The sequence below is a fragment of the Oryzias latipes genome, chromosome 6, assembly GCF_053564925.1.
Source record: "Oryzias latipes strain Hd-rR chromosome 6, Olatipes_Hd-rR_3.1".
Classification (NCBI taxonomy): Eukaryota; Metazoa; Chordata; class Actinopteri; order Beloniformes; family Adrianichthyidae; genus Oryzias; species Oryzias latipes.
In genome coordinates this window covers 28,787,291-28,799,338 of record NC_136242.1, presented here as the reverse complement: position 1 = coordinate 28,799,338, position 12,048 = coordinate 28,787,291, and the positions used below count along the sequence as shown (strand labels likewise).

The 12,048-nt window shown below is 41.1% G+C and overlaps 2 protein-coding genes across 12 annotated transcripts in view; both read left to right on the top strand.

The window, feature by feature from the left end:
- The window catches only part of znf423 (zinc finger protein 423), a 171,561-nt gene extending 168,192 nt beyond the window's left edge, over positions 1–3,369 (top strand). For all 11 annotated transcript variants that reach the window (XM_078948943.1, XM_023955979.2, XM_023955982.2 and 8 more), the window contains one exon: positions 2,521–3,369. In XM_078948943.1, coding sequence (XP_078805069.1) covers positions 2,521–2,550 — 30 coding nt within the window. In that variant the 3' untranslated portion in view covers positions 2,551–3,369. The remainder of the gene's footprint in view (positions 1–2,520) is intronic.
- Positions 3,370–4,975: 1,606 nt separating this feature from the next.
- The window catches only part of peds1a (plasmanylethanolamine desaturase 1a), a 41,572-nt gene continuing 34,499 nt past the window's right edge, over positions 4,976–12,048 (top strand). The window contains exon 1 of the mRNA XM_004069760.5: positions 4,976–5,467. Coding sequence (XP_004069808.1) covers positions 5,308–5,467 — 160 coding nt within the window. The 5' untranslated portion in view covers positions 4,976–5,307. The remainder of the gene's footprint in view (positions 5,468–12,048) is intronic.

The following is a 12,048-nucleotide window of genomic DNA, read 5'->3' as shown; positions in this document are numbered from 1 at the left end:
TATTTTTTAACATGGATCATGGATGCACAATAACCCTAAGACCAATAAATAGTCTGTCTTCTCCTATCATAATCCGTTTAAGACTTTGGGGGGGTGCAGCTCCTCACACATCTCACAGTTTTTTGCTAAACTTAATGCCGCGAGGGAAATCTGCCGGGTCTGTGCGCTTTGTCCTGCACGTCTGTGAAGTCCAATTCTTTTGTCGTCTGCTGCAGTTGGGCATATAGATGCCTTATTTCTTCAGTACAGCGGTCTCTCTGTCTAAAAATAACCCGTACAGATGAACCGTGAACTCTTCACTACACACTTTCTATTCTTTTCTCAGACAGACATGAACATTTTCAGACTTTTCTCTCTTGTTTAAACTCTCAAACGTTCTTAGAAATGAAGTCCAGGATCATAGAATGAAAACAAAGGTCTGATCGCGACGAGAGCTTCATGCATCTGTACAGGAGACACGGCACAGAGGAGATGGATTGACAAGCTCTCCAGCTAAACACTGTCTTCTGTTCTATTTGGATTTTTAGAGGGGTTCAAATGGGTGCACAGGCTGTAGAACGGTGGTATAAAGTGTCATGTTCTTTGCGGGTCTCGATCACGTGGCCAGATTAAAAAATAAATTAAAAAAATCATGCGTTTCTGATATATTTGGGTGTTTGATGCGGATGGGGCGGTCCACAGACCATGATGATGACAAAAACAGAAAACCGCTGAAGAGCTTCGCCCCAACCTGATAAAACATTTAGAAGACGTATCGAGTAAAGTTTTGGGGGGAAAAATAAAGTTGCATTGATGTGCGACTGTAAATTAAACATATCACACATACAGATACGTATCGAGAAATCAATTTAGCGCTGAGAGTAACAGCCGTATTGGTCAAAAACCACAGATAGGAACAAGATTATATTGGTAAAAAGGTTTAAAATCCATCAGGAACTAAATAATCCATGTCTGTCATCCTGTTGTGTCTCTGCTGTCTTTACCTTTTTGTGTCCATGTGACGCAAACAAAAAGCTGCTTCTACCAAGCCAGGTCGATTCCAATTGGCTGAAGGTGAACTAAAGCGAGGGGTGTGTGTTGTTTCTCTAAACATGTGAGTTTTTTCCACGGCCTGAAAAACCGAAATAAATTAATATTCACACTTTGATCTATCCATGAGGAACAAAACAGTCTAAAAACAAAAACAAAATGCAGATTGTGTTTGAAGCTGTTGTGTTCTATAGACATTTAGTTTAATGTTGTTTAAAATAAAAAGTACCAGTGAGGAAAAAAAAGAGTCGCTGCGTAAAAAGACATTTTAATTTATGGTTTTAAATGCCAAATAAATTATAAATATCTTAGACTTTGTCTTATCACCACAAAAATATGAATGAATGGAGATGTGTATCAAATCACGTGAGAGGAAAAGATACTCACCCACCCCTGCTTTAACCTCTTCAGTCATGCATGGACGTTACATTGTGGGTTCTGTTACCACCATCACTCCACTTAACTGGAGCTCTGTGACTACATGTGTTAGCTGAAATATTAGCTCCCAGCCTGCATGACCTAAACAGACATGATGAGCACACGGTTATACTGGCTTCACCTCTTCAGGTACCTGAAGGTGTATTTAAAGTTCCACTCTGATCATCTTTTCATCTGTTTTCCAAGTGTTCCCGGTCGTTTTTTCATGGTGATTTTACCGTTCTTAGACCAAATCTAAAAACCTATGTCGTTCTCTATGACATAGTTTCAGCAGAGCGGCAGTAGTTCATTAGAGGTTCACCGCCGAGTTGGGGACAGGACCGCTGGTGCAGAGCAATCCTGACCCCCCTTCCCATCACCCATAACTGAGCTCTCTGTTAGACTCTCTTCCGCTGGCTTCAGCCCCTCACACCCTCAATCTAACAGTAAAGGTCAGGGGTGTCAAACTCATTTTCACTGAGGGCCACATCAGCATAGTGGTTGTCCTCAAAGGGTCAGATATAACTTATACATATAACTAAATGTAATGAAAAATAAAGGTAACTACTCCTTAATGTTAAATAGCTAATTATTTATTTATTATAACTTTTTAAAGTGACAATTACAGTTGCATAGAAAACATATGTTTGGTACTCTAGCATCAATCCTTTTAAATTATTTATTGACACTGTTTTAGATAAGGAAGTACTCAGACAGGCGATTTTAAGCCTAATTTTCTAGAATGTTGTCCTTTATCCTCAGAAATCCCACAAGAATCTGTTAAAAACCCTTTATTTTCAATCAGGGTGGGTCTTTTTTGTAAAATGTTTGTTCCTGAAAACTTAAATAAAAAAAGAAAGATTTGAAGCCACCTCCCGACACTCAGCTCTGAGTGTCGGGAGCGGAGCGGAGGAGGTCTGGCCGTCTTTGCCACGGGAGGCAGCTGTTTCTCTTCTTCTCTGCTGTAGGGTGGTGTGTGTGTGGGGGGGGCATGTGGAAAGCAGTACGTTCTCGCAGCCCATTATTTCTCTCATCATGTGTTCTCACTCCTTCTGCCTCCTTCTCTCCCCGCAGAACCACACACTGAGTCAGCACGCGCAGTGAGACCGAGGCCCGGCAGGATCTCTCAGCTCAGCCGCGCCCCCGACCCGGAGCCTGCAGGGGACCCCCATCCCCACATCACAGCCAATCAAAGTGTCATTTGCTACTCACATGTAAAAGTGTAACGATCGCGCCGCTGGGCGCGGCTATTAGGAGCAGCGGGGGAAACGAATATTAATGGGAAATGCTATTAAATAAAGAAAGAGGGTGAGGAAAGCTGCAGATGAAGCAAACACAGGAAGGAATTGTACGTGCAGTATTTTTTATTGTCCCTGCCAAACCGCCCCCCCCTCCCAGCAGTTACTCCCCAGGTCATGTATTTTATTTTTTAACAAATAGGGATTTTCTTTTTCCTTTTTTTGAAATCGTTGTTCTGAAGTTTGGCGTCCTCTCGGTTGCTTCTTGTATTCATAGCTGCCATTTTTTCTTTCTCTTTGTTCCACATGCGCTTATTTTCTTTCATTTTTTTCCTTTCTTGCAGTAAGTAGGTACTCGTGCTGTGTTGTGATTGTTTGCCAGTCGTAATAATTCTGAAAGCCCCCACCAACTCACCAACCACCCACCCAAACTACCCTTTTTATGATTGTTATATGTATTTTTCCTTTTTTGTAATTACTAAGAAAGAAAAAAAAAATAAAGTGCAGAAAACCATACAGATGTTTCCTTTTTTTTTCTCATGAAGCCTTTAACGGTTATTGTAAAAATGAATATCATGGATTTGGCTGCGTCTGGTCAATGACTGCTTTTTCAATGTGAATTAACCAGATTGCAATAATCTAGTAGACAAAAAAGAGAGAAGAAATAAAGAAAATGCAGAGAACATCTCCTGTGTGGTGTGTTTTTTGTTTGTTTGTTTGTTTGTTTTTCCAGAGGAAGCGTGCGGGTGGTGGCGCTCGTAGAGACGCCAGTCGGGTGACTTTTTATCTGGAACAGAAGCAGAGATTCTCTGCAGAACCAGGAGGAGAACAGATGCTTAGAACCTGCTTCAGGAGGAGAACTTCCACAAAATCGTATAGCGGAACAGACTGGATATGGAAAAAAAGTCAAACGTGTTCCTTCTGAAGGAGAAAAAACGCTGGTGGAGACGTCTGGTTGCTGTTTCACCCTTTTTCTTTCACACCTCACCTGAAAGAGGCTGAAGTTTGACTTTTTTCTGCATGCGGCCCAAATGTCAAACTCTATGACCGCCTGACCGGCACTATTTTTTTACACCTTCATGTTAGAATGATCTCAAATGTTTTGTTTGTCAAGTTTTAGTGCAACTTCATGCCACAGAGGAGACAATGTGGCACAGATGGAGGGAAGAGCTGCAGAATAACTGAGGCCTCTGTGAAGTTTGCAGAGAAACAGGTTCACCAGCTCGCAGAATTTTTCTGTATCTTCTGCTTCTGTCTTTAAAGACGAACAGACGTCAAATCAAAGTTTGTGCATGATTGTTATCTGACTCAATCGAATCATGTTTGCTCTGAAGGACGTCTATTAACTTTACATCAACTCTAAGATTGAACCCCAAACTTCATTTTTGAAGAGTTCTGAAACTGTGATGGCTCGATTTACGCGAAAATGACAAATATTTGTGATTATTTTGCCCTGAACCATGATTTTCTGTGACCATGGAAACTGATCTGCAGATGAAAAGAATTTCTGGACATTTCCACATGACCAAAATTGTTGAAAACCTCGAGTTACTGACAAAAACACTGACGTAAAAATAAACACTACAAATACTTAAAGACAAAATAACAGAATCCTTTTTAAATCCGTATCTCCAACTGCATGTTTCATCTTTACCCATGTGTTTGATCACAGCCGAAGGGCTCTGCTAAGTGCTGCACAGACTAACACCTTTTGGAAGGAGGGAGTATGATGGTGTGGGATGGCAGCAGAGTGGCTGTTGAGAAGCAGCATGAATATCACATTTATCACCACTGGAGCTAAACTCAGAAAAGAAATATTAGGATAGGAAATTTCCCACTACAGAGCTGATTCATGACAGCGAGGCTTCAGAAACCGGGGCTCCAGCCCCCCCAAAATTTTTATTTTATTTTGTATAACTAGGAGTATAACTAGATTTCTTTTTTTTTTTGTAAAAAAGCTAAATAAATTAATTTAAGGATATTATTTGGTTTTATTATATTAAGTGATTTTTTTATGTAATTGTTATACAGAGAGTAAGAAAACTTGAAATTATAATGTTTTAAATTCATGCTGTTTTTTGTTTACTTTGTAGTTTTACTATTTTATTTGATGATGGGTAAAAATAAAGGGTCGTTCATGGATTCATCATTCATCCAGGTTCTACTAAGCCTTGACCCCCCAGCGCTGAATAAATCCTAAATCCGCTCCTACACAGCTTCTCGATCAGCTCCATCAAGTCATAAATAATCGGAAGCATCATTTATTATTGTTATTATTAATAATTCATCAATTTGACTGATTTCAATTACGTTTAAACTCTGGGCGGAAGATCCGGACGGTCCCTGAAGTGAACGCGCCTCACTTGAAACGAACGTTATGAGGAACCGGGGCGGGACGGTGGACCCCCCCCCCCCTTAAGACGGCGGCAGGTGGCGGTTCGTGTATTTCCGGGTGGAACGAAGCTCCTCCGGTCCAACCCACCGATCACCAGCTGCTTCAGCCCCCACCCCCCAGCGAGCAGCCACACCGGGGCACAACGAACAGCACCGACCGACCGACCGCCAACGCAGCGCCGCGGTTCCCGTCCTGCAGCTGAGGGGAGACGCGGCGGCGGCGGCAGACATGGCAGCGTCGCTTCTCTCCGAGACCGACATCAGGCACCGGTCCATGGCGGAGGAGGATCCGAACGGAAACGAGCACGGGGCGGCAGCGCGCTGCGCGCTACCCCGCTGGGGGCCACAGCACGCCGGGGCTCGGCAGCTGGCCCGGCTTTACTCGCCAGGTGAGACCGCTGGGTGTCCCGTGAGGCCCAGGGGAGTGGAGGGGGCAGGGTAGCACGATGGGGATGAGGACGTGAAGCTGTCACGACCCCCTCCCCACACCCAAACTTTCCCCCTAAAGTAGGCCAGGAGTCTCCCGTTAGGACTCGGTCCCCTTTGGTGGTGGAAACCGTGTCCTGGTCTAACCTGCATTAAAGCAGACTGTTCTCAGGCTTTTCCACGAGGTTTGCATGTTTGCAGATGATTCTGTGATCTTCAGCCCCACCAGCCTGCAGCTGGTTTGTTTCACTTAATGCAATTCCTTTTTTTTTTAGCCATGAATTTGTTATGACCTGTAATTAATTCATCTATTTTTAATGTTGTGAGAAGCCTCAGTTTCAGGTATCTTCATTTGAATTCCTGACATTGTGGCACAGTAAAAGATCCAAATACAATATAAAAAGTGGCTTTATAAAACATTTTTTGTGTGTGATTATTATTATAACACACGTCCGACTTTCACACCACCAAGGGGTGTTTTTTATGGAAGAATCAAGAAAGAAACCCAACAGCTAAATATCAGGTCCAGTGTGCTCTAATTTAACACATCGTAAAACTGTAGTGAGCAATCCCAAAAACACTGATTGACTCAACACCATAAATGAATTGGTTGCCGATACAGTTTATCGTCCGGTGCGATCAAGTCTCCGCGTAGCCCATAGATTTATGAAAGAAGCTTGTTGTCAGGCTTTGACACATAATGGATAACATTTGTTGTGCTGTGGCAGGATTTTGAGTTAATTCTGTTAAGAACTACAAAGTCGCACTTTGATGACATCAGGGACAGGTGCGCATTGAGTACAGGGACACTCGTGTGACGCGTTTTCAGCTGACCACAAGTAAAACGTTCATGCAAGTCAACGGTTGGACCCTTGTTTTATTTGAGAACACGACAGCGGGTATAGAATAAAAATCAGAACAATGCCAATTAAAAAACAAACAGAAAACGGACTCACTATTTATTTAATCGTGATCGTGATAATTTGTCATTCCCTACAATGTCTTACATTTTTTCTCCTTAACTTTCTGACAAAACCCGGTCACCTTTCTACTGACCTTAGTCTAGAAAGGTTTCTGTTTCTTCTTCTCCAAGATTGTCCTTTTTTTGCTGGCATTGTACTTAAAATTCTTTAGATGTAACCTTTTGCTTAATGGCTAGTAACAAATTTGGCAATTTGGTTTTACTGTAAATAATCTAAAACAAATGTCTTCAGTTCTTTGTGATTATTTGGATTGAATAACTGTGTTTTTTGTCCGAATATAAGTTGTGTTTTTTTTTTTGTGTGTGTGTGTGCATAGTTTGGCCGGGGTTGTGACCTGTGTGATGTGTTAAAAATAAATAGCAACAACTGCAAGAGGGTAGTTGTGTGTATCGGTATTTGCTACTGACAACGATGCAGTAGAAGTCTTACATCAGGCTTGGTGGAGGATCAAAAATGTAGTCATTTGAAGTGATCTGAAGAGTTTAGTAGACTTGCTGGCATGTTCTTCCTGCTATTGTTATATGAATACATGTTGCACTACTAAACCAGATTCCTCCCATGTTTCATGAAGCAAGATAAATTGTAATGTCCCTTCTTGTTCCCTTATTTTGTGAAACATGTTTCTTCCACTCCATTGACACTTTTTTTTTCTTCTTTATCGAGCATCTTTTGGCTGCTGCGACTAATACTATGAAGTAAACGGTTATCAATAAATATTGCTGTTTGGACGTTTTAGCATACTGCAGTAACACATCTAAACCCCAGATGGTGGTGCGTGCTGTTTTGTTTTTGCTGGAGTTGTTGAAGGAGTTTATTCTGAAATTAGAGGCTTTATATTTTTTAAAAAGATTTTATTTGTCCTACAGCTGAGCAAACAGATCAGAAGTCCTCTTGTGTTGGACGGGGGAAGGGGGGGGGTTGAATCTTCTGACACACAAGGTGTATATTTGAATAAACCCCTTTTGTAATTTAAGCTAAACTTTATTATTTATGTTTATATTGATTTTGTTTGTAACAATTTTTGTTGGATCGGACGGAAAAGATGAGGACGGAAGAAGAGAGAGGAATGCTTTTTCTTATTCAATCATGTTTTCAAAGTGTAAGCTAATTTTAGCTGTTATTGCTAATCTAATTAGCGTTAACATGCTACGTCCATCTGCAGCACATAACCAGACTCCTTCCTTTGATCTCATTTGTTAATCTTGTTTGAATAAATTCTAATAGTTTTTAATCTAAAGGAATCTAAAGATTTAGATCTTTTTTTCTTTAAGTATTAAAAAAAAGTTATTTACGTTGTTAGCATTGGCAATAATGTTTTTTTAATGACATAAACATGTGTTAGGCAATTCTAGTAAATCAAGTGTACTGTATACATTTCCTTACCTGTGTTGGGAACATTACTTTAATAAATAATAACTACCTGAGTTAGTTAGTAACCAAGTCTAGTTTTAGTACTTCAAAATTGAGTTACTCAATGTAAAAACATTTTATGTTTCTGATCAGTTTTCCAAGAACATTAAAGCAAACAAACTTTGTTTAACCTTCAATATTATATATCAACAGACAGCTAAAGGTTTATTCTGCACTATAAGTATTTTTGTGACAAACGTAAACGGTCATAAAATTTAACTCAACTCTAAAAAATAAAAACTCTTAAAGCCTCAGAAACCTGTTGGAGTAAACAATCTATACATCCAAGTAATTTGTTCTCTAAAGTAAACATTTAAATAATAAAAACGATGATGGGCTCTGTAGTCCACAGTAAATCAAATTTACAATCACAGACTGCTCATTGGGTAAACACTTGTACGTATTTACTTCAAAAACAGTTATGAGGTGAGAAATGTTCTTGCAGTAACTGTAAATAATTCAATACATCATCTTTATATCAACAATTCTGCTCAGAACTCTTTTAACTGCTACTTCCACCTGTTTGGTGTTTGTCCTGTTTCTTCTGGTAACACTAAGTACTCTAAATTATTTTGGTTTTGCATTGTGTTTATTACATTTAAATCATTTCCCCCCCCCTTTTTTAACCCCATTTGTATATTTTTTTCTTGATGAATCCTAGTTTTTTTTCTTTCTTTAATTTGAGGTTTTATAGATTTGTCTATGATTTTTTTTTTTTCATGTAGTTTCCGTTTCCTTCTTTCTTTCCAAATCGAACGGTTCCTAGCAGCTGATGCTGCAGGTGAGGACCGGTGACGTCTGCTCATGCATATCACCAGATGATAATGTACTGACAGCTGCAGGAGCTTGTTAAAGTCTGCAGGCTTCTTTCTGCAACTGTAAACGTCTTGTTTTAATGTTATTAGGTACCAAAAAAAAAACAACTCCTGTACATTTCTCTCATTTTCTAGAAGGAGTGGAAACTTCCTTGCTAATCTCATGAAGTCATGAGGGTTTGGTGCAGTTTTCTGGATCTCTGCGGTTTCCCCTGAACTCAGCTGACTGAATGGAAACCTGTTCGTCTAGCTCAGGGGTGGGCAATTCCAGGCCTCAAGGGCCGGTGTGTCTGCATGATTTCCAGATACTCTTCCCCTACTCATGGCTGATTACCTGGTTCAGGTGTGTCCAGCCAATCAGAACATGCCAGAGCAGGGTATGCTGGAAAACATGCAAGACTGCGGCCCTCAGTGCCCACCTCTGGTCTAGCTTCAGTAAATGGAGTCATTTCTGCGCTGAAAGGTTTGATGCCGGCTTGATGGACGGCACGCTGAGCCTCAGATCTTTATGGGGGAAACCTGTGCGGCCAGTTGTACGTCAAGCTGTCTCATGGTGCGCTTCTGCCCGACCATCTGCCCCGAGCCTCAATCCACTGAGCGCTCTAATTGCCTCTTCTTATGACGGACGGCTACCTGTTGACTCTCAGCCTTTTACTTAAGAGTTCCAGACATTATTTTCATCTCTCTTCCGTCAGAGAGCAGCTGTTTGCTTCACTGAGGCCTAAATTTAGATTCTGTGAGGAAAGCGCTCCATCTCCATTAACGGAATTGAACTTTCATTATTATTCGGGGCAATTACATTAGAGAGACTGCTGCCTGCGCCCCTCATCGTCCTCTGTTAGCTGCAGCTTCACTTTGGTGTAGAATCCACTCTGAGGATGAACAGCGGTAAAGCTGAGCGCCATCAGCATAACAACAAAAACCCTAGTATCTGGATAATAAAGGTTTGTCAAAGAGGCCAATCCAGAACCCTGTGGAACACCTTAAAGACTCACTCCAGTCATCTTTTGATTGATTTTCAAAAAAGTTCCCAGTGGTCTTTAAATGACGATTAAGTCATTTATAGCTAAAATAAATAAACCTGTGTCGTTTTCTAGGACATAGATTCTTCACCTCTGAGATGTGGGTGGGGCATTCCTGCGAGGACTCTGTTTGCACGCTCTCCTGCTAGCTTACAGCCCCTCACACCCCCAACCTGTCATCACCGGTGCCACAAAAATGGCAAACAGTATTGGAGCCATCCAACCCTATAGTTTAGATCCAGATTCCAGAAATCAAAGACGTACATGGATCTGTTTGTCTACTAGAGGAACTACAGGCTTTTTGTTTTAAAATTTTGTCTGCTCCTTATTTGCAACAAAATGAATAAAGAAAAACTCAAATGAAATTGTAAGCGGAAAAAAGCCACAAGAACATGTTAAAAACACCCTTTTCATTGGAGTGAGTCTTTAGGATACCTGATCTAAATGAAGGTTTTATTGGATTTATTTGACACACATAGTGTTTAAATCTGTTAAAAAGTAACCAACTTGATCTCTAATTCGACAGAATTGCTTTTCTTCATTCAGACCAATCAGAGAGTGCAACTTTGGACTCTGGACTAACTTTCTCTGAGCTTTTATGGTGGTTTTCTTCTTTGTTGAGTTCCCCTCTGAAGCTTAAGAAAAGTGTCCAGGTCATATATGACTCTAAATGTAAAGGATGAGTTCTGGCAGCAGCCGGAAAGTGGCGGTGACCCTCAGCATGATCAAACAAATGCAGAGTCTCCGTTTTAAAGGACTAGAAGAAGGATTTTGCCGTGACGCGCTTCATAAATGATGGGGCAAAGCCCTCAGTGGAGATCCGAAAAGATAGAGAAGTGGTGTTTGGCTGTTTGTTCCAGCTCTGACTGATGTATAAGAGGATCACAGATGCATTTGGGGTCCTGGTTCTTGATCCGCTCTCACTGAGTGGACAGGGAGCTTAGAGCGCAGCGACTTTGGGCAGGAAGGGGCCTGTGGTTTACATTCGGATGCAGCTCCGCTTCAGGTCCATGGTTAAATGTCGATACTCAGCAATATAGTTTATGAACTTGAAGTCATGAGACGTTTAACCCTTGTGCTATCTTAGATGACCCCACCCTTGCATTGACGTGTTCTCCCTACCATGACAAAGGTGGAAAAAGGTGGAAAGATTTCATGTAATCCATGGACACCAGTGAAAATCACAAATCATTGAAGAAAAAAGGTTCAGAGCACTGTCTAGTGGGTCTAGATGACCCCACTCCCAATGTTAAAGTGCCTAGGATAGCACAAGGGTTAATGTGAAGCTGGAAAAAGTCATATTTTAAGCTTTGGTGAAATTCAGAACACATTTTCTATTTCGTTGTTCTGTTATTGATCCTTGAAGTCTAAAGAATTCATATGAAAGGGAGGTTTGGTTCAGTCCAACAGGTTTGAGATGAAATGGCTTTTAGCAGCTGATTCTGCTGCTCCCCTTGGGTCAGATGTGGAGCGGACGCCGAGGCGGCGCCCGGTCAGAAGGACCACACGGCCAGTCTACGGCGATGCGCTAAACCAGAGGTGGGCACTGAGGGCCGCATTCCTGCATGTTTTCCAGCATACCCTGCTCTGGCATGTTCTAATTGTCTGGACACACCTGAACCAGGTAATCAGCCATGAGTAGGGCAAGACTATCTGGAAATCATGCAGACACACCGGCCCTCGAGGCCTGGAATTGCCCACCCCTGTGCTAAACCGAGCTTCTGTCAATGTACAGCAGGATGTCCGGGCCGGTTCTGTGAAGTAGGTCAGACGGTCCTGCAGTAAAAAGCTGTTTATGTTGGGTGTGATGCAGAACAATAAAAATCAGTTGATTTGTCAGACCCGAGCCTTTTGAAGGGTTAGTTTAAAACTTTATCACTTACAAAAAACAAACAAAAAAGTGTTATCTGGCTTTTTTTGTGGAAGTGCTAGAGCTGTTATTAAATGAGTTGTTTGCTTTTAATCCTCTCTGCGTTCATATTTGTGTGTTTTACCATTTACCAAAGATCAATTGATTGATCTTTATTTTGCACAAAGCTACACAAAATCAATAAAACTTGTGATCTGTGGTATTTGTTTAAAGAATTGTGAAGTTTATTAACTGTCTTTTACGGTTTGTCAATATAACTACAATTTGCTATCTTTTTTTTGGAATTACACCAGTTGTAGTCCTAAAGTGAGAAGATATGGACACGTCTACAACTTGCATTACTGGAACATGCTGGTTCACTTTAGAATAAAGAGTACTGAATATAAGGTTTGCTGTGGAGTTTGTTTGAACAAGGATGAGTACTGGTGATGTTTTTGAGATTAT